The sequence below is a fragment of the Galeopterus variegatus genome, unplaced genomic scaffold (genome assembly GCF_000696425.1).
Source record: "Galeopterus variegatus unplaced genomic scaffold, G_variegatus-3.0.2 Scaffold949, whole genome shotgun sequence".
Lineage (NCBI taxonomy): Eukaryota > Metazoa > Chordata > Mammalia > Dermoptera > Cynocephalidae > Galeopterus > Galeopterus variegatus.
Genome location: NW_007727060.1, coordinates 281,852 through 308,608, shown reverse-complemented (window position 1 = coordinate 308,608; position 26,757 = coordinate 281,852). Strand labels below are relative to the sequence as shown.

General features: G+C 37.4%; 1 protein-coding gene across 1 annotated transcript in view; it reads left to right on the top strand.

Annotated features, from left to right (window-relative positions):
- DNAH11 (dynein, axonemal, heavy chain 11) overlaps positions 1-26,757 on the top strand; it is a 364,599-nt gene that overhangs the window by 104,856 nt on the left and 232,986 nt on the right. Inside the window, exons 33-34 of the mRNA XM_008573669.1 lie at positions 6,742-6,891; positions 9,731-9,964. Of these exons, the coding sequence (XP_008571891.1) occupies positions 6,742-6,891; positions 9,731-9,964 (384 nt within the window). The remainder of the gene's footprint in view (positions 1-6,741; positions 6,892-9,730; positions 9,965-26,757) is intronic.

Here is a 26,757-nt window from a genome sequence, read left to right as displayed (position 1 = left end):
AGGGGAAAACAGTAGGTCCTGTCTCTTTGGTTTCTGAGTAACAAGTAAAACAAAGCGTATAGTGAACTGAGAAAAATACTTAACATGTAATACTATAAAAATAACCACAAATCTTTCCCCTCCTTGCATCCATGCGCTTTCAATGTAGTGTTGCAGTTTTCATCAAAGGTTAGAGCCTATTTCTCCATTTTGGTTACCACGTGACTTGTTTTGGTCAGGGTATTGTTAGGAAGAGCTTGAAAAGCTCTGGTACGCTGGGGCTTGCCTGTTGCTGCTCTTTGGAAACCTGTGACCACCCCATCACAAGTGAGTCAGCACTGGTGTACTGGATGACGAGAAGCACACGCCCAGGCCCAAGGCACCAGCTGGGCAACCATCACACAGATGAGAGGAGATATCGATCACCCACCAGCAGACCACAAATGTATGAGAGAGCCCAGCTGGGGTTAGCCGAGGCAACCCAAAAGCCAACACACAGAATTGTGAGCTATGAAACTGTTGCTATTTTAAGCCACTAAATTTTGGGGTGGTTTGTTATATTACAAAAGCTAATTGATACATGTTAGTTACGTGTTCACATATACATATATAAGTACATGAATATACATTCAATGATTTAAAGTAAAAGATTTTACTTGAAATTTATAGACAAAGCAAAAAATTGATTAATACCCACTACAAATCCATGGAGCTAGTCTTTCCTGTTCTCTTTTTCTTTTTTCTTTCTTTCTTTTTTTCCTTCCTAAAGATACCTTCATATCAGCTCTGGTATTGTTTTGATGTCAATGAGTATGGGAGAACTGGTGAAAACATCATGAGTTGATGTGTTTCTCTTTACTAGGCTGAAATACTCTGCCTAGTATTCATTTCCTCCTCTCTTTTTGATTTGTGTATGTATTTCCTCCATCCTTTACATGGTTTGGGATTCAAAAAACATATGCTCTCACTCAGTTATCAGGATCAAACCTACCAAAAGGCTAAAATTTAAAAACTCCTGATACTAAATGATGGTAAGCATGTGTAGCAATGGAAATGTTCATATCTAATCATTGGGACCGTAAATTGGTGCAACCACTAAGGAAAACTCTTTAATACTATCTTCTAAACATGAATATAATCATGTGTTATTATCTAGCAATTTGTCTCTAAATGTCTCTTAACAGTAGAATGGTTAAATATATTGTGTTATATTCATATAATTGAATACAACATAGCAATGAAAAAAACTAGTGCTATACTTAATAGCATGAATTGATGTTGAATGATAGAAGGCAGTCACAAAAGAGTACATATTGTGTGAATTCACTTTTGTAAAGATAATATCCATATTTTTGCAAAACAATGTACATTTTTACAGGAGTAGTAACTGGTGAGCACCATGAGGAGTCTTCGGGGTGCTGGATGGATTCCCCAAAACTTATTGAGGCTTGGTCCTCCTGTGACAGTGTTAAGAGGGTTGGAAATCCTATTGTAGTAATTGAAAGGTGGGGCCTTGACGAGGTGAGTAGATTGTGAGGACCATGCCCTAGTAAATGGATTAATAAGTTGATGGTTTAATGGTGGTCATGGGTGTGGTTCCGAGAGCTTTAAAAGGAAAGCCAGTGAGGAGGTTAGCTCTTTTTCTGTTCCACCATTCTTGCCATGTGACACCCTGCAGTGCTGTAAAGTCACCTCACCACTTGTGTTCCCTGGACTTTGGATGTCTCCGCCTCTGAAACTGTAAACAATAAATTTTGTTTTCTTACTAATTACCCAGTTCCAGGTATTTTATTATAAGCAACAGAAGCAGTCTAATACAGTGTTGTATACAAAACTATACAATATATGCATGCAAGATATTTTAAGGAAGAAATAGAGCCAGCCCTGTATGCGCTGATGTGTGGATATGTCTATTAAGTGAAAAATTAAACTGCAAAATATTATATATACTCTGATTTTATTTTTGGTAAAAGTAAATCTGGATTATGTAATTGCACATTCCTTATTGAAAGCTTGAAAAATAGAAATTCAGTTGACCCTCGAACATCATGACCCTTTAAATTGTGTGGGTCCACTTATACATAGGTTATATACTGATTGAACCAACAATGGATTGAAAATACAGTATCCTCAGAATGCGGAACCTTTGTATGTGGAGGGCTGACTTTTCATATCTGAGGGTTCTACAGGGCCAGCTGTGGGACTTGAGCATCCACAGATCTTGGTATCCATGGGGGGTCCTGGAACCAACCCCATACGTATAACGAGGGCCAACTGTACTAGAAAAAAGATGAGACTGATAAACTCCTAGATACTATTTTTGAGTGATTATAGTTTTTAATGTGTACCTGTGTTTGTGTATGTCATAACTTGTATACTTAATCAAAGTTGGAATATTCTTCTACAATGTGATGTTTAGTAGTATAAAAGTTTTCATTATATGAATGTGCCGTAACAGATTTCACCAACTTCTAGAAAGTCTTTGTGGATTTAGACTCTCAACAATGTTGCATGCCCATTATCCTGTATAGTGAACAATACTATGATTTAAAATTAAAAAACACAACTATTTAATATTTCAACAGATGTGCTTAAATTTTTACACATGTAACGATACTGGACTCATTCTGCCTTATCTAGAGAATAATATCTGCAAAAGACAGGACTGCTTACATTTTGGTCGTTACTTATATTCTCACAAATAATACTATTGTGAGTATCATCACCATCATGAATAAATGAGTTAGTGAATACATATGAATGAATCCTGGGTGCTCTCCAGGCCAGGGATGGTGTGGCTTTGTGTATATTTTATCTCAGTTGATGAGCAGTAGCATTTTTAGGTAGATGGGGCAAATATAACATTAGACACAGACAAAAAGCAAGTGATAAGTTTGAGAATGTAACTACAAGCTGTAATAATTTCGTCTGCCTTCCCTTTGTTTTTCTAGGTGAACAACAGCTGTAGGTCATGGGGGTTGATCAACTGATCATCGTATTGGTTTGCATTTTTAATTTTAAAATTAGATGAGTAAATATTTTTGACTTTGTTTACAGGTAGATAAATAAATTCTTACATTTAGTGAGAGGTTTTCCCTGTGCACAGTTTCGATGTGTATGAATTTCAGTCACCAAGGATTGGCTAAATAACACCAGTGCCCTAACAACATGGTTAAAATTTCAGATACCATGGTGTATTTACTGGGAATGATTGCATAAGGCACAGACATCNATGTGAAACACACACAGATGGAGTCACAGAAGAGATAGCTGACTGGGAATGACGACCCTGCACCAGTTGAGGGTCTAGATGTGCCACCAGGGGAACTTTGCAGCGTAAATGAAAACAATGGTTGTAACAAAAAGGATGAAGGTGTCCCAAAGGAAGTGACACTGGCAAACAAACCCAAAAAACACCAAAAACCAAAAATTTTCACATTAAAGAAACTCTGAAAGAAATTTTATGACATCAGAAGCTCACAGAATAAATGTTGGTGGTTAATCCAAATTCGAAGGGAGTGTGAGAGTTTTTCAAGGCAGAGAAAAGATGCTTATTCCATATCTTAAGTTAGAAGATGAAAAGAAGTGGCAAGCACTGTTCAAATGACTCTTGATAAGTTTTCTATGAAGACACTTGTTTCAATGTGCTTAATGCTTTAAATTGTGGTGTATTAAATATTACTTTATGGTTTTTTTCCATTTCCCTATACATTTATAATCAACATGAGAGAGATTTTAATGTTTTGGCAAAATATTTCAAAGGTGACTGCATAATCGTAATTTACTTGTTGATAATTAAGATTGTTTAGTGTGATTTCAGCTGGTGTGGTCATTTTTATGATTTCGTCTTCCTGTGCAAAGCTAGGACTGCCTGTGTTCAATAGTGGGTGGATTCTCCTAATTTACTGGAAACTGAGGAAACAACATTTCAATTTTTGTTGCTAACTTTTTAGAAACCTATTTAAATTATGATGAGGTTATTGGCTCTTTTTTTAATATTTGAGGTGTTCAAATCCTTTCTCTATCCTAAGCGTGATCAAAAGAGAGGTCTATGAAGTGTTAGTTTTTTATGTCTTATTTTCAGTTATAGAATAAAAGGTCTTTCCAAACAGCTAACTAGAAAGAAGGAATTTTAATTGTGTGTTAATAAATATAAAGAAGTCTTATTAGAAATAGAACAAATCTGAGAGTAACAGGATCCACGTTGATTAAAAAATAGTCCTGTTCCCTCAGAAACTTTAAATTGAATGCAGAATATGAAAATATCTAACTTAGACTATGCCAGGTGTAAGTAATGGGATAACTTCAAGCCATTGAGGTTTTCATTTCCTGGTCGCTGACTGAGTGAGAACAGAGCTAGAAGTTCATTTGAGATTATTTTCTCACCAAAGCAATAACATGTGAAGGTGTCTGATGGTTGAGGTCTCATTTATCCTGCAGCTTTTCAACTGAGTATTATCTAACCCATTATGCCGTAGAAGCCATTCAACATCTGTGCACTTTCTGGCCACCTCAGCTGTGAGAGTGAATTGTTAGATTACAGGAGAGACTTTCTGTGTATAAATGTCCTTTGGGTAATGTACAGGGATAGAGGTAAATATGATAACCCAAGCTGTGATCAGTTGGCTACCCTCAGTCTACACTTAATGTAAGCAAGAGTCTCAAAACTTCATCTATTTTAAACTAGGAGGACTTCCTTCCTGTGATTTTCTTTAATATTAAAACTGCAAATACAGCAAAAATGTGAAGGCTAAAATCTTCAAAGATTAAATCCCATGTAAAACGTTCCTTACCAATATTGCTGTTGGTCTTGTCCTACAGAAAATTTAGGCAGGTTGCTATTGTTTCTAGAAGCTGCTATCATATGGTTATCAAGTCCAGTTAAACTATGTTTCAAGAAAAACTCATTACAGAGATGGAGTCTACGTTCTGGGAAATGTGATATAGCTTCAAACCATCTTCTGATTATCAGCAGCTTTTATTTATTTTTTCTATTGAGATGAAATCCATATAACGTAAAATGACTGTTTAACGTGTGCGATTTAGTGACATTTTGTACATTCACAATGTTGTCAACCACCACCTCTTACCTAGTTCCAAAATATTTTCATTATCCCCAGATAAAACTCCCTTTTCATTAAGCAGTCACTCTGCATATGCCCTGACCTCAGCCCCCCAGCAACCACCAATCTGCTGCCTGTGTCTGTGGATTTACGTGTTCTAAATGTTTCATATAAATGGAATCATACAACGTATGGCCTTTTGTGGCTGCCTCCTTTCATTTAGCTTGTTGCTTTCAAGGTTTACGTTGTAGCGTGTGTTAGTACTTCACTCCTTTTTATGACTGAACAGTATTCCATTGTATGTATCACAGTTTCTACACTCATCAGTTGATGGACATTCAGGTACTTTCCACCTTTTGGCTATCATGAATAATGCTGCTATGCACATGGATGTACAAATGTCTATTTGAGTCCCTGTTTTCAGCTCTTTTAGGTAAAGACTTAGGAGTGATTTGCTGGATCTTTGATAATTACTGTTAACTTTCTGAGAAACCACCAAACTTTTTTCACTTGGCAGCTTTTATTTGCACCATGTGTAAGGCGGGAACGTTTATTCCCACTCTTGATACTTCCTCTCGGCTAATCTGTGTCCTTTACTCAGTTTACCCCAAGAGAGATGATGGAGCGACTTACTGATTGATAAAGTCTGCCTACAGAAAACATGTCTTCCTCTCCTGTCCTCCATGGCAAAGACACAGGGCAGGGCTCCTCAGTGGGGAAGCTGATAGATGAGTGTTGCTAATTCTGGGCTTGTATTTGGAGGCCAATGAGGTTCTATTCTTCAGAAACAAATGCTGATATTTTGTCTTTGAATCTGATCTTCGCTTTATGTTTCAAATTGTAACCTTCACAGAGTTCAATGTGCTATTTATAGGGGATTCCTTTGGAGAATGCGAATGTTAGGATGTAAGAGGTTATGCTGCCAGAACTTGACCTTTATAGATGTGATTGTAACCTTCACAGAGTTCAATGTGCTATTTATAGGGGATTCCTTTCGAGAATGCGAATGTTAGGATGTAAGAGGTTATGCTGCCAGAACTTGACCTTTATAGATGTGACCTGCAATTGTAGGTTTGAAATTGAACTACCACTTACTTTTAGCAATGGGGACTTGGAGAATTTACAAAATTAGTTTCTATTTTCTTATCTATTAAAATGGGGAAATTCTGTCCACCTTTCTTATGTATCAGGTATGCTGTCGGGCTCGCCAATGTCAAAGCAAGGACATGATAACATCAGACTCCCCAAAAGAGGAAGATTCTATCTAATTTACATTTTTCAGATATTTTAATAGCTTTTTTATAGTACAGACTAATAATATAAATTTCAATTTTAAAAACTTGACCACAAAAGTCCCAGCAGGATGATGGCAGGAATATGGCACAGGTAGAGAAATCAGCAAGCCACCAATCTTCAAGTAGAAAGTAGTCACCTTGTATGGGAAGCATTCACCAGCCAGCACCCAATGATGTGACCAGAGTGCCTGGCGACTTCTCCATCAAGGTCATTTAAAGTTCTGGCATTTTAGAAGTGACTTTTACTTTGAGGAAAAATATTTTGAGACAACTATGTAACTCTGTAAAGCAAGTTTTGTGACTTCATATAGCATCATCTCTAGATTACCAGGACACATCTAGAGTTCTTACTGTTATCTTTTCTTTTTTTAATGCTATTATCTTTTCTAATATTCTTGGTTTAGGTAACACGTCATCTTGCCAAGCTCTTCGACAGCATTGCAGATCTGCAATTTGAAGACAGTCAGGATGTTTGTGCACACAGAGCAGTTGGAATGTACAGCAAAGAAAAGGAATATGTCCCATTCCGAGCTGAGTGTGAATGCATAGGCCATGTAAGATTTGATTGTGGGGTTTTCTATGTTAGGGGAGTGTTTTGGGGATACTTTTTAAAGGTCAAATTGAACAAGAAGAAATCAACTCATGTAAAATCTGGTTAGTTTTGTGCTTGGAGATTCTCGTTTACCTAGTTCCAGTGTGATAGAGGGCTTCTTGCCGTGATTCCCAGTTTCTGCTCATTGGCTCCAGCTCCCAGCAGAGTCTCAGAGATGCTAGGAGTTGAACTAAACAGAAGGGACTCTCACAGACTGAATTAGTGGACTCCAGAATTAGTAGCAAATGCAACCCAGTCACTGAGTCTCCTACAAAGGGTGTTCTGTTTTCACCACTGCTCAGAGAATACAGGAGAGAGTTACAGCGAAGCAGCACCTTGCATTAAGGCATGTTTTAAAGAGGCTTTGTTGTTCAGTGTTCAGCTGTGAATGTTGTAAATGACTGCTGATAAATAAAGTTGATTGCATCTACCAAGCTGATGGCACATGCTCTAATCACCACGTGCACAGAGTTAAGTTAGCGTACTCTCTTCTCTCTTGGCCATGTACCTCAAAAATATTCTTAACAGTTATCCACAGGAATGGCTTATTATGATTTACGAAAGAGCTTTTGGTGTATTCAGATGACTTAGAAAAACTGCATCTTTTTATGATGATGCTTGTGTAGCTTGGGTTAAGCCACAGAGTAGCTGAGGGAATAGCCTCTATTAGAAAACCGTTTGGGTTGGAGTAGGGGGTTCCTTAAAGAGTTCTTTGCGGGAAAGTGATTGCAATCTTATTTTACAAGGGTTTTCTTTACTTCTCTCTGTTGCTTTTTAATATTGTACCAGGAAAATTCTGCCAAATGAAGGGGAAGCAGATGGTCAAATACTTTGATTAAAATATATTTTTTGATCTCTTGGGCTTTTTAGAATATTATTGTAATGATTAGAAAGAGTCACTATAAACTATCTTGACAAAAGTGTGCTGCTGTCTGTTCCCTCCCCAGCAGACGGCTTGTCAACTGGCATGGTGCCCAGAGAGGGACAGTCTATTGATGGATGTGGTTGTCACCAGCAGGAACTCTTGATATTGAAAGTTTTTTATAGTGCTCTAATTCTGTATAAGCAACTTATGCTAAAGTCTTTTAAGCACATACTACATTTGCCCTCTAATTGTCTTTGTTTTAGAAAAAGATGCTCTTCCTTTAAGGCTTTTCTTTCTTTTACTTCACTTTTACAATTGGTTTCTCCCAATTTAGCTTATTTTATTTGCAAGTGTTTATTGAATACATACTAGGCATCAGATGCTAGGTTAGGTTTTCGGGGACCCAGAAATAAACAAGACATAGCCCTTGTCTTTGAGGAGCTCTTAGACTCATTGAGGAAATGAATATACCCATAATTAGTGATAATGGGAGGTAGTAATTGTTATTATGGAGAATAGGACAGAAGGTTAGGAAATACCAAAAAGAGAAGGATCCAGCAAGCACCGCATCAGAGCTTAGCTCTCATATCATACTCAGATAGGTTGCCATAGTCATCTGAACATGAGCTGATATATTGTGTTTGGTCCTCCCAAATGGACTAAAGTGTTCTTGAGGACAGGTGGCCATATTTGAGGACATGGATCCCAGAGTATGTGGGAGATGCTCAAATAATAACTGATCTACTGAGGGGATTTGTTGCTTGGTGACATTCAGAATTCTGCTTAGTTATTAAAGCAGACATACAGGACCCCTTCGATTAGATCAGAACAACCTGATCTCATCAGATTAACCTGAATTCATGCATGTTAACAGAGCCACAACTGTGAAGCCAGAGGAGAAGTTTCTTAATAAGAGATGTTGGGGCCATTGCCAGGGCAGTGATTCTTTTTTCTTTTGAGAGGGAAGGTTGTCAGCTCATTAACCACCTATCATTTCTTCCCAATTCTCAAGAGAGAGAGAAAAGAGGTTATAGGAATGCTGCTGCCATGTTCACAAAGGTGAGGGGACAACCAATTGTAGTATCTTCAACATCTCATGTGGTCTTAGAATTTATTTACTGTAGTCATTTTTATTGCTGTGGTCAATTATTTGCAAATAATGTATGTATCCTTTGAGTTATATATCATGCCATGGTAACAGATAATACCATGGATTAATATAACAAAGCACATGTAAATAGAATGGAAAACTGGCAAAGGTGTATTTGTGGGAGCAAAATAAACTTGAAATGAAATTTTTAAAAATTAATTTTCATATGTCAGCAGTTGTCCTTTCTCTTATATGCTCCTGCTGTCTAATTTCTGACAAGTGTGAAGATTAGAAGCAGTAGGGAATACAATTAGGATACTTGCTGAGAATGCTTTGTCTTAAGACTAAGAACTATGAAGATTTTAGAGAAGAATTTTTCATAGATTTAAAGATTATCAAAATATTGTTTTTAAAAATCAATTTTCCATTATCCCCAGTGCTTTAGAATATGACTCATAACCTCCATAGGTAGCTGTGGCATTTGGCTTCTCAAAACACTGTGTGTTACCAGAGGGGAATCTTGGTTTAGAACCCCCTTGTCTTCAAAGCTGGAAAGCTAATAATAGAGAACACCTCTGTTCAGGCTGTGGAGTTATTAGCCAGCTTGTGGTAAAATAAGGCGAGCAGTATTCCTGGGAGAAGACAGGTTCATGCAGGAAAAAAGCTTCATTGGCGAGTTAGTTCAACTATCCCTTTGCGTTATCCCTCTTGCAGCTTTCTACTTGGGTTTAAAATAAAACCACAGAAGGCCTTATACTCTGCATGACCTTAGAGCCAGTGGGAGGATGGAATTATCCTTCTTCCATAGTTAAGCCTGTGTTATAACATTTCAATTTGCTTCAAAAGGTGGAGTCATGGCTTCTGCAGCTTGAACGGACCATGCAAGAGACAGTGCGTCATTCTATCACAGAAGCCATAGTGGCCTATGAGGAAAAATCTAGGGAACAGTGGATTTTTGATTTCCCGGCTCAAGTTGCACTAACCAGCTCACAGATATGGTGGACTACAGATGTAGGAATAGCCTTCAGTAGACTGGAGGAAGGCTATGAAACGGCTCTAAAGGACTTCCATAAAAAACAGGTATTGTATAGACTTGTGATTTTGAGACTTGGAAAAGGAAGCTTCACTCAGCATTTATGGAATGTTTTCGGTGTGCAAGGCGCTATGCCAGGAAGGTTTTAGCCGTCAGTTGTTTAATTTTTCATTTTCTACCTTTGTGTCATTCTTCTTCTAGTTTTCCACTTGGATTTAAAGAAACATATCATGCCCGTTTTCTCCCAAGGCTCCAGTGTAGCACTCATACCTACGTACTGTACCTATTTTTTCTCTTCTGTGTGAGACTGTCCATCTAGGCTGGTCAACTGTTAATAAACTTTACCTCTTCCTCATCAAGGAGCTTAGAATCATTTATTTTGAGCTCTACTCTCCATTTTACATGCCACTGTTTAATCTTATTTTTTTTAAATCCCCCATTAATTGTGGTGGTGGTGTTGTTATTACTATTATTTAAATTTTGCTTAGATTTGCCAACATATTTAGCAATGACTTTGCTCATTATATATTTATTTTCTACCCCATTTCTTATTTCTGAATTCATTTCTCTTTTTTCAAAAGTATATCTTTTAGCGGTTTGTATAGTGATGGATTGTAATAGGAAATTTTCTGATCCCTTGTCTTTATTTTGATATCCTTTTTGACAGTTTTGCTAGGTGTAGAATTCTAGGTTGAGAGTTATTTTCTTTGCTCTGTTTTCTTCATCTAGACTTTTATTAGCTGTATATTGAACCTTCTTATTCTCTCTTCTCTGTCTTCTAAACTCTATTACATATTTTCCAACTCTCTACCTTTTTATGCTGCAATTCAGGTGACCTCTTAAATCTATCTTCCAGTTCAGTTTTTTCCTTATAGCATATTGTATTAGTCCCTTTTCTGTTGCATGTAAAAGAATACGTGGGACTGGGTAATATGTAAATAAAAGATGTTTATTTCTTACAGTTTTGGAGTCTGGGAAGTCCCATGTTACAGGGATCACAGCTGGTGAGAGCCTTTTTTTTGGTGGGGGCTCTGTACCATGTCCTGTGGCAACATGTAGTATTACATGTTGAGAATGGCAAGCATGCTTTCATGGGCTCTTCTTTTAAAGCCACCAGTCTACACCCAGGATAACCCATTAAATCATTAACCTGTTACTCCATGGATGGATTAATTTATTCACAAGGGTGCAGTCCTCACGATCCAGTCACCTCTTAAAGGCCCTACCTTTTAAATATCAATCGGATTTCTCATCCTCTTAACACTGCTACAAGGGGGATCAAGTTTCTAACACAAGAACTTTGGGGGGATGTATTCAACCCATAGCAGATATATGATTAAGCAAAAGGAACCCAGGGCCAGATTATGTAGGTTCCAATCTCAGTTTCTACCATTTATTTTTTAACTGTGTCACTTTAGGCAAGCTATTTAACTGATAGTATTTGTAAAATACTATCTTAAACTACTTTGCAAAATTGAAGTACCATGTAAGTGTTAGCCATTGCTGCTGCTGTTATGCTGTGATGTCTACAATGACAGTAGTGTCTAATGAGATACATAGTTCATTAAGTTTTATCATAATTTATCATAAAATTTTTCAAACATTCAGTAAAGTTAAAAGAATTATATAGTGATGTGTATACCTCCAACAATTTATCATAAAATTTTCAAACATTCAGAAAAGTTAAAAGAATTATATAGTGATGTGTATACCTGCCACCTAGATTCTATACTTAATATATTTTTGTTGTCTTATCACGTATCCGTTCTTCGTCCAGCCCTTTATTCACCCATCAGTCCATCTCCCATTTATGATTCATTTCAAAAGAAATTGCAGGTATCAGTAATTTTTACTCTTAAATATTTCAGTTTTTCAAATTTTTTTTAAAAAATTCATTGACAAATAAACATTGCATATATTTATGGTGTACAACATGACGTTTTGATTTACATGTACATTGTAGAATGGCTAAATCAGACTAGTTAATATATTCATTACCTCACACTCTTCTCTTTTTTGTGGTGAGAACATTTAAAATCTCTCCTTTTAGTAATGTTCAAGTAAATGATATATTTTTAACTGTAGTCATCATGATGTACAGTAGATCTCTCAAACTTATGCCTTCTAACTAAAATTTTATGTTCTTTGACTAAGATCTCCCCAATTTCCTTACCTCCCTCAGACTCTGATCACCACCATTTTACTCTCTATTTACATCATTTAAATTTTTTATATTTCACAAAAAGTGAGACCATGAGGTATTTGTCTTTCTGTGCCTGGCTTATTTCACTTAACATAATGTCTTCCAGGTTCACACATATTGCTGCAAACGACAGTATTTTCTTCCTTTTTAAGGCCAAATAGTATTCCATTGGGTATATAAACAGCACATTTTCTTTATTCATTCATCTGTTGATGGACACTTAGGTATCTTGGCTATTGTGAGTACTGCTGCAATGAACATGGGAGTGCAGATATCTCTGACATACTGATTTCAGTTATTTTGCATATATTCTCACTAGTGGGATTGCTGGATTGTATGGTAGTTCTATTTTTAATTTTTTTAGGAACCTCTGTGATATTTTGAAATATATATATTTGATCTTTGTTCCCATTTCCTGGTATACAACTCCTAAAATCCTTAGAATCGTCAAAATGATAAGTACTTTTTATATGCTAATTAGGTGATTGATGGCTGGTAGTCCCTAGGTATCTTCAGTAAGGAGGCTGGTCACTGGAAAGACCAAGGCATGATTAGAGGGGTGGGACTCTTCAGCCTCACCCCCAACCTCTACGGAGGGTAGAGGGGCTGAAGGTTAATTTTATCACCAATGACTGGGGTGTAATCAATCAAGTTTATGTAATGAAGCCTCCATAAAACCCAGAAGGACGATGGTCAGAGAACTTCTCCATAGCTGAACACATGGAGGCTCCCAGAGGGCGGCATGTCCCAGGAGGGAAAGAAGCCATGCACCCCTTCCATCATACCTGGCCTTGAGCATTTCTTCATCTGCATCCTTTGTAATATCTTTTATAATAAACCCACACATGTAGTCAGGTGTTTCCCTGCGTTCTGAGTTGCTCTAGCAAATTAATTAAACCAAAGGAGGGAGTTGTGGGAACCCTGACTTATGGCCCATTGGTCAGAAGCACAGGTAAAACATTCTGGGGCTCACAATTGGCATCGGAACTGGGGGACAGTCTTGTGGGACTGAGTTCTCAACCTGTACAATCTGTACTATCTAGGTAGACAGTGTGTCAGACCTGAATTGAATTAGAAGATGCGCAGCTGGTGTCTGCTGCGGAATTGATTGCTTGCCTGGTGTATGGGGGAAAGTTCCCACACATTTGGTCACAGAAGTCTTCTGTGTTGATTGCGGTGTGTGAGCAGAGGAAAAACAGTTTGTTTTTTACAATCAGCCACTATATTGTTTTCCGTGATAGCTGTACTAACAAATTCCCACCAACAGTGTACGAGGGTTCCCTTTTAAAACACTTCAATTTACATAATCCTTTAATCTGTTTGATTTCAGTTGTTGTATTTAAATTTCCTAAAGATCCTTTTGGTTCTTTAAAAATCAGTTTTATGATGACCCATCTTTTCTTTGTGGTTTATATTCTTTTATCTCATTTATTATTTCAAAGTGACATTTAATGTTATTTATTTTGCTCTATTTTATTTTTTTTGTGACTGGTAAGGGGATCGCAACCCTTGGCTCAGTGTCGCCTGTGCGGCGCTCAGCCAGTGAGCGCACGGGTCATCCCTATATAGGATCCGAACCTGCGGTGGGAGCACTGCTGTGCTCCCAGCGCCGCACTCTCCCGAGTGCGCCATGGGGTCGGCCCCATTTAATGTTATTTAGATTGTTCTAACTCCAGTTGTTTTGAAGCTGGTTCTGTTAAATTGGATTTGTTTTTTGTGTGTTCATTTTTTAAGGTTTGTTTTTTGTGTGTTCATTTTTTAAGGTTATCTTTATCTAAGTTTGTTTTTCTTTTTGTGCTCTGAGTTGAGCAAATGTCCCTCTATAAGGATACTTTTAAAAGTTCATGGAAAAATAGAAATAAAATGTAACATGAATCTTTTCATGAACTTTTTGAAGACCCCTCATAGTGTGTTTTTTTCCCCTTGTTTCTTCCAGGCCTTCTTTGCGTTTGGGTATATTTTAATTTAAAATTCTTCTGTGTTGATAGTGAAATTGTCCATGTCAGTTTAATTCAGTATGTTTCAATACCACCTTTTATTGTTGTTGTTTTTACTGATAATACTGGCTGGTTAGGTTGTATTTTTATTTTTGGCTATCATTAACAGTACTACAGTAAATGGCCTGTATATGTGTGTTGCACAGATTTTTCTTTATTTCTTCAGGATAAATTTCCTGATATAAAATTGCTAGGCTTGGGCCGAGCCCGTGGCGCACTCGGGAGAGTGCGGCGCTGGGAGCGCAGCAGCGCTCCAGCGGCGGGTTCAGATCCTATATAGGAATGACTGGTGCGCTCACAGCACTCACTGGCTGAGCGCGGTGCGGCCAGTCTCAAAAAGGACAAAAAATAAAAATAAATAAATAAATAAAATAAAATAAAATAAAATAAAATAAAATTGCTAGGCTCAAAGCCTGGAAGCCAGATTTACCTTCCCTGTATCAGTGTATAAAAAGTGTCCCCTCCCTGCCCCATCAGCAACACTGGGTTGATGCTACTCACATCCTGGTAGCTTTAGCATATTCAACTAATTAGTGGAAGTTAGCTTTCATTTCTCTTAAAATATTTATACAGTTTTCCATTTTGTTCAAGAGTTAAATAGTGCTTCTTTTTTTCACATTACATGAGAAGTAGAGAGAGGGCATGGTTTGGGAAGAAACATTTATCTGCTTAATTATGAAACACTTCTAGCATGAATTGAACTGTTTGACAGACCAGCCAAATAGGTGCCTTCAGTAGAGTATTGCACTGTTGGAACTGCTACTAGCATGTGTGTTAGAGAAGCAACATTTGAATATGACTCAAGCTGTGGTTTGGGGACATGAGAAGCTTGTGTACTGAAGTTGAGACCCCTTTAGTTTTCTCCCTTTAATGGATGTAACCATCTGCTGGAGTATGTTTTTAATGAGAATTACTCTTGCTAATACTGTGAGCTGTTTTTGAAATGAACTTTAGTCGTTTAAATAGCTTCATTTTAAAACAGATCACAGTTTGCTATAATTGGTGATCTTCCTGAACAAATAATTTTTTTCCTCAGTTCTCACTTCCAAATTGTAGTGAAATAAAATAAAGCACAATAATTATTTTTAACTCTATTTTTTCCCCCAAACTATTGTGGTTGCATGTTAGATGGTGTTGGGATTAAAAGCAGGAATACTGCATTTTGGGTGTACATAAAATAGAATTAAAAGACAATACACATCTTTCCGTGAACTTTCTGAAGTACCTTCGTATATCCCTGCCTTGTCAGAGTCTTTGAAAATAGCACAAATATTATGAATTTAATTTCTTGGATGTGAAGCTTCCTTGGCAAAAGTGTTTTGTTTTGGAGGCTTGGGATCTGATAAGAAAATTTTCCCATGCATTTTTTGTTATTGAACTGTGTGAAAATCATCAAAAGAGAGATGGACTCATTTTACACTTAAAAAAATTAGTAACAGTAGTGTGCTGGGACTTTACACAGAGAGCTTTAGATAAGACTCAAGATAAACAATATAAAACTTTTCTCATTAACCATTCATCCTCCCCCACCACAAAGACTCAGAAATACTATATGTATAAAAAAGAGACCCTCATTTTGTTGCTTAAAGCTAATTTGGGGGCACACTTTTAGTCACTAACTGAGAAATTCTTTTGAAAACAAATTGGATACAAAATTGATAGTGTTTTTATCTTGTCCTGACCTGTTACCTGAATAGGGGAGCCTGTCAAGCCTGAAGCTACCCAGTATATATTTGACACAAGTCTTTTTTTTTTTTTTTTGCCTTTATGTAAAAATGTGATCTGATAGTCTCATGCTTCATAACCTAGCAGGAACCCACAAGATCATGAATAAAGTACATACTTTCTTCTTCCCCTGTGATCAGAAATTGTACTGAATGACAGATAAGATATATAAAAAATTTATATTGTTTCTGGAAATACTGGACCAGATAATTTGAGGAATGCCTGGAAGTTAGACAACAGATGAAACTGAACTGATAGATAACTAAGAGCAAAGAAAATCAGTCCAAACATACAAAAAAGAGGAAGCTATTGCAATAAGCCTAATTTAACCCAGTGAAATTCCAGAGAAATCAAAAACTAAGATTCAACAAATATAAAAAACATGGATGGTCCGTGGTCAGTGATAAGGATTAAATGTAAAAGAGATGGACAATTGGAAACCCTTCTGTCCCAGTATATATTAAGAGGTTATCAGTAGGGGCGTTTGTCCCTAGTATAAATCCCTGAGGAATACTTTGTAAACAAACATTTATAGAAGATTTCTGCCTTAATTATGTCTTGGCTCTAGAGCAAGGGTTGGCCAACTTTTTCTGTGAAGGATCAGATAGTAAATATTTTAGTCTCTTCTGCAACTACACATCTTTGCTGTTGTGGTGGGAAAGAAGCCATAGGTAATTTGTAAGAGAATGAATATGGCTGGGTTTCAATAAAACTTTATTTATAAAAGCAGCTAGTGGGCTGGATTTGGCTCATGTCCTGTAGTTTGCCACACTTGCTCTAGAGAAAGAAGCTGAACAGATCCTGAAGTAACTCAAGATCCCTACAATGACAGATGAAGGTAAGAGAAAAAGAGATTCGTCACCCATTTATGCCATGTGATTCCATTCTGATCCATCAACACAAGAATTGGTTCTTTGAACAGATCGATAACACTGAGAAATTTTTGCAGTTCAGAGGAGAAAGCAAAAACATACAATGCAGGGATAGGGAAAGGAAACATAACTCTTATGAGTAAAATATTTTGAAATGACTGCATAACTATGATTTTTTTTTCTGATAATTAAGTTGAAAATCTAAATTAAATGGATGACTTTTTATGAATATTTTTTTCTATCATTGATTTAAAATGAAGCAGATAACTTGAGTAGACCACTAACTACAGAAATAATTGAAATGGTAATCAAGGTGGTCAAAGATGTGCCCTCCCTCCCCAAACAGAGCCTGTTCCAATGGTTTTATCAGACATTCAAAGATCAGATAAATACTGTTATACCAACTGTTCTGAAGTGTAAACAAAGAGGGAAAGATTTTCTACTCTTTTAATGAAGTTCTAATAAACTTGATACACAAACTAGACAGTGATAACTTACAAAAGAAAATTCTGTTGGGGGCCGGCCCGGTGGTGCACGGCGGCGCTCCTGCTGAAGGTTCGGATCCCACATACAGACCGGTTCCCGCTCACTGGCTGAGCAAGGTGCAGGCGCGACACGGAGGGTTGCGACCTGTTGCCGGACACGAAAAAAGACAAAAAGGAAAAAAAAAAAAAAAAGAAAGAAAAGAAAATTCTGTTGGTGAATCTTATAAATGAGCATATCTTCTTTTTTGTCTGGATTTTCCACTTAACATTGTTGGGAGACAGTCCTCATGGGTCTCACAATACTGTGTATCTTATGAGCAGAGATACTGATTTCTCTTTGTTCTGGACTGTTTTTTCAAGGATGCTTGTGTAGTGAACATTCTTGAAGTTAGAGACAGTGTTTCCCTTCAGAGCAAAGGACAAGTTGGCTTATTCTCTAGTATAATAAAAATAATACCTCTTCCTGAGCAAAGGTCAGGCATGCTTACTGTCTTTATCAAAGATCCGAGTTCTCCCTGAACTCAGAATTTTTCTCTTGTAACTCAATTCACTGCGTGTGCTGGCCGTTTGAAAAGCCTTTGAAAATTTGCACTCAGAGAACTGGGCAAATGCTGATGCTCTAATATTGCTCATGCTGTTGCTGTGATAATAAACTGTCCTTTTTCTTTGACCCCAGAGTCTTTGTGTCTTCCGCCAGCATCCCTGAAACTGTGGCAGGCTATCAAGTTAGCCTGTAAGAAGGGTCAAATCTCAGACCTTTGCATTTTCAACAAACATTTTTGTGATTCATGCATGTTGTTGCATGTATTTGCTGTTCATTCTTTTTTATTGCTTAGCAGTGTTCCATTGTATAAATATAGCACAATTTGTTTATCCGTTCTATTAACTGGCGTTTGGGTTTCCACTTTGGGGTTATTTATTCCTAAGTCTACTTTAAACATTCTTGAATAAAGTCCTTTTGTGGCAGGCATGTATATTTCAGTTCTCCTGGATAATTACCTAAAAGTGAAATTGCTGGATCATAGAGAAGGTATACGATTAACCATTTAAGAAACAGAACAACAGTTCTCCATTGTTACGCTCCATCAACAATGTAACAGAATTCCAGTTGCTTCATATTTTTGCCCATATTTGGTATGTCAGTCTTCATAATTGCAGCCATTCTAGTAGGTATAGAATAGTATCTCATTGTGATTTTAATTAGTATTTCTCTAACATCTGAAGATGTTGAGCAACTTCTCATGTGTTAGTTGGCATTCATATATCTCCTGTTGTGAAATGTCCAAATCTTTTGCTCCATTTTTTAAAATTAGGTAGTTTGCCTTTTTGTTGTCCATTATAGGATTTCTTTCTTTAATTTGGATACAAGTCTTTTGTCAAAAAATGAATAAACTGCTGGTTTTCTTAACAGTATATCTTATGAGCAGAAAGTTGTCATTTTGGTGAAGTGTAGCATACTGAATTTTTCTTTTATGGCTCTTGATTGTTTTGTCATGCACAGGACATTGTTGCCTATCCAGGAATCATAAAGGTTCTCTTCTGTTTCTCTCAAGGTCCTTTATGGTTCTGGGTTTTTCATTTATATCTATGATCCACACATCTTTCCTTTTTCCATTGAATTAACTTGACATGTTGGTCAAAAGTCAATTGACTGTATTTATGTGGGTCTATTTCCAGATTCTTGTTCTATTGATCTATTTTTCTGTCTTTATGCCAAATCCACACTCTCTGAATTACCATAACTTCATGGTAAGCCTTGAAATTATGTTATATTTCCTCCAATTTAGTTTGTTTCCCCCCTCCAATATTATTTTGACTATTCTAGGTTCTTTTCTAAACAAATTTTACAATTGCATTGTTTATTTTTAAAACCCTAGTTAATTTTTTAGCTTAATTAAATTTTGACTGGGATGACATTGAATCTAAATATAAATTTTGGGAGAATGGACATCTCAATAATGAAAGTTCTTTTAACCCAAGAACACAGTGTATCTCTCTATATAGATCTCTAAATTCTCTCAACAATGTTTTCTATAGTTTTCAATGTAGAAGTTTTACATATTTCTCACTAGACTTATTTTAGATGGTTGATATGTTTTGATTCTATTTTATATACTAATTAATTTCTAAATTTTATTTTCCAGTGTTTCTTATATAAATATACTGAGTTTTAAATATTCATCTTATATCTTGGAACTTTGCTAAACTGCTTACTACATTTCGTAGTTGTTGTTGTTTTATTTTTAATAGATTCCACAGGGCTTTCTATGTACCTAACACATCATCTGTAAGCTGCGATAGTTTTACTTTTCTTCCATTCTCCCTCTGCCCCCTTAATTTCTTTTCTTGAATTAATGAGTTGACAAGGACCTCCAGTACAATGTTGAATAGAAATAATGAGACATCCTTGCCTTATTACCTTGGAGAAGTCTCAAGGAAGACTAACGTAATGTTTCGCCATTAAGTTTGATGTTAGTTATATGTTTTTGGAGGTGTCCTTTATCAGATAGAGGTCAATTCTTTCCCTTACTTCCTGCAGAGAGCTTTTATCTTGAAGAGGCATTGATCCTTCTCACAAATGTTCAGAAGACCATATAATTTGTCTCTTTTATTTTGTTATTGTGGTAAAATTTTGAATGTTAAGCCAACTTTGCATTCCTGAATAACCAGCTCCACTTGGTTATGATGTATTATCCTTTATACATGTATGTATTTTTGTTGGATTCTATTTTCTAATATTTTGTTAATGATTGCTGCATTTATGTTTATCAGGGATATTTGTCTGTAATTTTCTTTTCCTATAATGTCTTTGCCAGGTTTGGGGATCAGAGGATACTCCTTAATAGGAGTTGGAAAATATTGCATCCGCAAATATTTTGTGAAAGAGTTTATGAATAGATAACGTGGGTGCTGCCATCAGGGCCTAGAGTTTTCTTTGTGGAACATTTTTTATTTTAAGTTGATTTTTTAATGCATATGCAGCTGTTTAGCTTTTGGGGCTTTTTAATGTCAGTTTTGGAAATTTATATTTTTCAAGGGATTTACCCATTTTATCTAAGTCAGAGATTGGCAAATTACAGCCCTCTGGCCAAATCTGGCCTAGTGCCTATTGTCTGCGGCTGCTTTCACGTTAGAGTGGCACAGTGGAGTCATGGTGACAGAGAACGCGTGGCCCAGAAAGCCTGAAATATTTATACTCTGGCCCTTTACAGAAAAGTTCATCAACCACCATCTAAGTTTCCCCCTTTGTTGATGTGAGTTGGCCATGCTGTCAGTATTATCTGAAGAACGACTGGAAGACCTGGCCGGACACCCCACTTTCATTCCTGGTGTTGGCAATTTGTGTTTTCTTAATCATGATTTCTAGGTGTTGATCGATTTTATTTCTGTTCTCAGAGAATTAACCTTTGACTATGTTGGTTTTCTCTGTTGTTTGTTTCATATCTCACTGATTTCTGCTCTTATTTTGATTATTTCCTTTCTTCTACTTACATTGAGTTTAATTTGTTCCTCTTTTTCAAGTTTCTTAAGGTGAGAGCTTAGCTTACTGACTTTACACCTTTTTCTTTTCTAAAATAAGCATTTGAAGGAACCTTTATAACTTGATGAAAAATATCTACCAGAGACCTGCAGAGAAAATCATACTTAATGGTGAAATATTAGAATCATTTCCATTAGTGTCAAGAATGAGGTAATTATGCTCCCTGTCTCTGACATTTATTGCTCAATATTGTGCTGGTGGTTTTCAATACAATTAAAGGAGAAGTAGGAAGTGAATGTTGGAAAGGAAGTCCACAAACAGATTCTACAATGCATGGCCTGATAGTTTCAAAGAGTATGGGACTTGGCCTCTCCAACAACTTCCTTTGCTCTGGTTGATTGAAGTGAAAATCCATTGTTTCTGATATCGCCGAAGTTGAAACATGGGTGAGTCTCAGGATTAAAGATCCTCATTGCTGTTATTATGAAACAAAGAGAACTTCAGTGTTATGTCCGGTTTGAACGGGGTTGAGGGTTCTGATATCCGGTCCCCAAAGTGCTATAGCTATTATGTTGTGATGTTCATTTTGATTTGTTGAGCCCAGGACTAAAAACTCCAAATCTTAACATTTCTACAGAGTGGCCTCTTCCAGCTCCTTTCCCACCATGGCCTGCATGTCCCCATTGGGGAATCTCCCATGGCCGACACTGGTAAAACTGCAGTGCTTCTGCTGCAGGAAAATGTTCTTTCTCTGTTGCCTTATTTAAACCTGTCGTATTTACGGACACATCTCTTTAAGTTCACATACGTGACTACTTTATACCACACTGCCATAGGAGCTTGGTCAGAAACTGAGGATCAGCCACCACTTGTCTATGACCTTGATTCTGTGACTTTCTGTCCTGATACTGTCCTTCGTGGTAGGCCCACTGTCAGCCCAAGCAAGCTGGCCCTCTTTGAGAGCACTAAGGTCCCTTAGATATGTTTGTTTTCTAAACCTCAGTGGTGGTCAAGATTCATGTCTTTTTCTTAGGAAGCATTTCTGTTTGTTCAAATAAGAGAATTCATAGATAGGGGATACAGAGTTACTTTCCTCTGCTCACACAGTCATGGGAAGCCTGCTGTTGTCTGGCTGAGAAACCATGTTAATGTTATGCACATGGGAAGGTTTTGGTGTTTGTAAAATATACAATAAAATCTTAGATTTGTGTACTAAATGCTGGCACCACCATTGATAACTGTGTGATCTTGGGCAAATTAACTCATATTCACCCGTATAAAATTGGAATAATAATTGTACCTTCCTCCTATGGTTGTTGTGATGATGAAATTAGAGCATACGCATGCACACAACATCAGGTAATCGATGCTCGGTGAATGTCAGCTCTTATTATCTGCTGACATCTCCAGAGAGGAACTAGGTCGATCACAGTTGGGCTGATGTATCTCCTTCTGCACTGTCCTGTGGTTAGGATGGACAGTGGCTGCCATGCTACTGCTCGGGCTAATGTAGGAATCCTGTCAACATAGCCAATTGTAGCTCTCTTAATCCTTTTTGTGACGCCAATTGTAAAGCTACATGACCACGCCAATTGTCGGGCTCTTTTACCTGCTGGTAATCCTGCTGACTGGGCCAATTGTCAAGCTAGGGCCAGGTATGGAGCCCACAGACCCCTCAAACCCATTCACAGACTGGGTCACAAACCTTTCACATGCCAGGCTGGGTCACCAGACCCCACACATGCCAGGCTGGGTCACCAGACCCCTTCACGCAGGTCTATGAGCTAGGTAACTGGCCAAAAGGTCCTTGGAGCCACAGGTTGGAAAGGATGCAGATGCTCACCCACCTGCTTCACTAAAACTTCTCTCTCTCTGTCCCCCCCCCACACACAAGAAAAGCAACAAAACTAAAGAGATACATTGGCGTGCATGTGCACTAACTACACACACACACACACACACACACACACACACACAATTTGCTTACGAAGGATGCTGAACCACACCCAACTGGACCCGAGGCGAGGGCCCTGACCAAACTATTCTATTTTCCCAACAATGGCCTCTGACCATCCAGAGCCATTTCTCAACCTGTGCTCTGGTCTCTTCTGCTCCAGCCTCTCTCAGCACAGCCCTGACTTCCTTTTCCACTGTGTCTTCAGTTTCTCACTCTGGCTCATTCCCATCAGCAATGAAACATGCTCAGGTCTCTCGTTAATTAAAAACAAAACAACCAAAAATTGTTCCTTGATGCCACATCTCTTTCCATTTCCTGCCCTCTTTAAAAACCCGATTGTCGTCAAGCTTGTCTCTACTCACTCTTTTTTCTCATTTCCCACTCTCTCCACAACCCATTTCTACCACTTGGTGAGTCTATTTCTATTTTCTTTGTATTGGAAAACACTCCCTGCTTCTTCAAATGCTCTCTTCCCTTATGTTCATGTTTATTTGAATTCTAGTTTTCTACCTAGAAAACTTGGACTACTTTTCAATTTTCCTGGCTCCTCTTCCTCCTTCTGCCTCTTAAATGTGTCTGTTCCTTACAGCTCTATCCTGGGTCCCTTTTTCTTTTCACACCACCACACATCACTGGCTAATCACATCCACTTGTATGGCTGCTCCGTTTTCTCTGTAATATGCTAAGGACTCTGATCTCTGTCTCAGATCTCTCTCCTGAAACACAGCCAGAGCATAGTGGGATTATTTATTGGAAGTCTCGCAGGCACACCCAACCTAGAACAGCCAAAATACATTCACTCTTCTCAAACTTGCTCTTCGGTGTTCCCAACTAAAGAAAAAAAACAACACTCTTCACCAGCTGCTCACACTGGAAGTGCTTGGACTCTTCTCCCTTTACCCAATGTCCAATCAACCACCAAATCTCTTCAGTTACCCTAAAGATCTCGATTCTCACTGTTTTCTCCAGCTGCTTTGTTATTCTCCTTTCCAAGCCTCTCTCTTCTCTCACCTGGATGACTGCAGCATCCTCCTCTCTAATCTTTTTCCCCCAGTCTTCCCTCTGATTCATTCTTCATACTGTAGCCAAGGAATCTTCTGAAAACACAAATCTGGTTATCATCTTACATCCCAGAACCCTTCAGCAACCCCTCGATTCCCTTGATGAGCTGGCCACACTCTGCAAACATGCAGGATCCTTGCTCTGTTCCCTGCTCCTCATGCCCCTGTGCTGGCTGTGCCTTCCCCTCCTGCTGTTCTCAACTTCTTCTGGCTCCTTCATAGGGCCACCTGCTCCATTCTGGACCTTCACACTGGCTGCTTCTGTAGCTTAAACACTGCCTCTCTGGATAGCCAACCCCTAAATTCTCCACATCCTAAATCCTGCTCATTCTTTAGGTCTTAGCATAAATACCCTTTCCTCCAAAATGCTTTTCCAAGCCCTAGATGGAGCAAGGACCTATTTGTGTGCATGTCAGAGTACGTTGTACTTGCCCTAGCAACAGTTATAATTATTTGCATTCCTCATTGATCTGTACACTCTGGAAACAGTAACTACATTTGTCATCTTGTATGAATGAGTGAATAAGAGAACGAAATGTTCTTCTGGTGTGTCTCATTGCTGCATTCATTTGTTAATTTCTTCCTTTGTTTATTCATATGATGAGTTTTTACTAAGCACATGCTTTATGCTGGCCACTGTGCTGGGTATAAAAATATAGTACAGAGTAAGACAGGTATGGACTTGATCCTTTTGAGTTTACACTTAAAGTGGAGGAGACAAACAATAAACGAGGAAATAAATAAGTGAATGATAGAAAACTCACAAGTACCATAAAGAAAACAAATATGAACATATAGAATAATTGGATAGGAGGTAATAGTAAATATGAGGATACTTCAAAAAGCTCATGGAAAGATTCATATTACCTTTTAATTCCATTTTTCCATGAACTTTTTGAAATACCCTTGTAGGATAGCCATGGAAGGTGAATCTGAGGAGGCAAATCTGAAGTAAGACTTGAATGCTGAGAAAGAGCCAACCATACGAAGATCAGAGAGGAAATGACTCCTGGCAGAAGACACAGTCATTGTGGCCTTGAAGCTACCATGATGGGAAGACAAAGAGAAGGCTGGTGCAGTTGGAGTGAACTGAGATAGGAGAGGATTTGTACAAAGGCATGGAAGACTTTGTGCTCCATGGATAAGAGTTTGGATTTTACTCTAAGTTAGGCTTATTTCTAGTTCAAGGTATACAAGTATGCTGTACATCCATGCTAGTTAAAGCCAAGATATACCAAGAAAACAGCCGCTTGAGTTTCAGAGGGCTGTAGGTACTTACCTTGAAGCTAACATTCTTAGTCCAGTAGAAAGGCAGGTAACATTGCTATGATCATGGCAAGAAGTAGTACTTATTACATGATAGGGTATATATTTTTTAAAAGCTGTCAAGGAATGTTTTCTATGTCATAGACCATAAACTTGTATGCAATTATAGTATGACCGTATAGTAATTGGTACCTGATGGTACAGCCCAAATAAGACAGACATTTTATAACTACTATTTATTTTTATGGGTACAGAATTTTATTACTTACAAAAGAGTATCATCAGGGAAGGTTTAATCTAGAGGCACACTGTAAGATCCCCAACTTATGATGCTGTGCAGATAATGTTGACAAGCTACATTTTTAATCATCTTTCATTTGACTGCACTTCTATGAAAAATGAATTGATAATGTAGAAATCACAGGTTGTTGGGAGGCTCAGAATATAAAGCTGTGAAAGCACTTGAAATTATAAATGTTCTTATAAGGCATAAGACATTATTACTGTGGTTACAATCAGCTATTTTTTAACCAAATACTGGTAATGGTGTAAGATTTGAGACTGTAAAGACTGGATATCTTGACCTGTATGAGAAAATATACAATGCCAAAACACCTCTTTTCTAACCAACACATGTGTTAATTTTGTTTAGAAACTCAAATGTGAACACATTGTTATACATTTATTAATTTATCCAGAAAGCATTCATTGTGCACCTTTTATCTAACAGCTCTTCAGTGGCTCTGGGGATAAAGCACTGAATAAGACACACTGTCCTTGCCTTCATGCAACCTAAAATCTCGGGGATAATGAACATTGAAATAATGGTCACATCTGCTTTTGTTAAAATTTAACTGTGTTTTTCATGTTCCTTTCTGCTCCTGCATGTCCTGTCCCTCGGACTGAAATGATTTGCTTCCCCTGATTCCAACCCCAAAGTCATATTCCTAGAACATCATGAAACTTAGTTGAAATTTTACATTTATGTGTATTTCCCTGCCAGACCATAAGATTCAGATATCTCTTGTTGGTCACCAGTAGCCTAGTTTATATTTATTGTGCCTGGCGTAAAGTGGATACTCAATAAAATTAGTTGAACACATTTTTAGTATAATGTAGAAAGAAGCCAGCCCCCAATATATCACATACTGTATGATTCTATTTATATGAAACATCCAGTAAAGGCAAATCTCTAGAGACAGAAAATAGATTCGTGGTTGCCAGGGGTTAGAGGTGGCAACAGGGAGTGGCTGTAAACTGGCACATGAGGGATTTCATTGAAATGATGAAAATGTTCTAAAACTGCACAACTCAGTAAGTTTATTACAAATCATTGTACTGTATATTTAAAATTGGTGAATTTTGTGGTATGTAAATTATACCTCAGTAAAGATGTTCAAAAATAAAGAACAAAAATTAACTACATTTTATAATGGTAATATATTAAAAGTAGATTAACACACATCTTTGTCAATACAGTCATCTCCAAGTATCTACAATGGATTGTTTCCAGGACCCCCTGTGGATACCAAAATCCATGGATGCTCAAATCGCTGAGATAAAATGATGTAGTATTTGCATGTGACCTATGCACATCCTCCTGTATAATTTAAATCATCTCTAGGTTACTTACAATATCTAATACAATGTAAACGCTATGTAAATAGTCATTATACTGTATTGGTTTTTTAGTTGTATTATTTTTATTGTATTGTTATTTTATTTTCTCCTGAATATATATATTTTTTTAAAAAATTTCTTTTTTGTCCTTTTTGAGACCGGCCACACCGTGC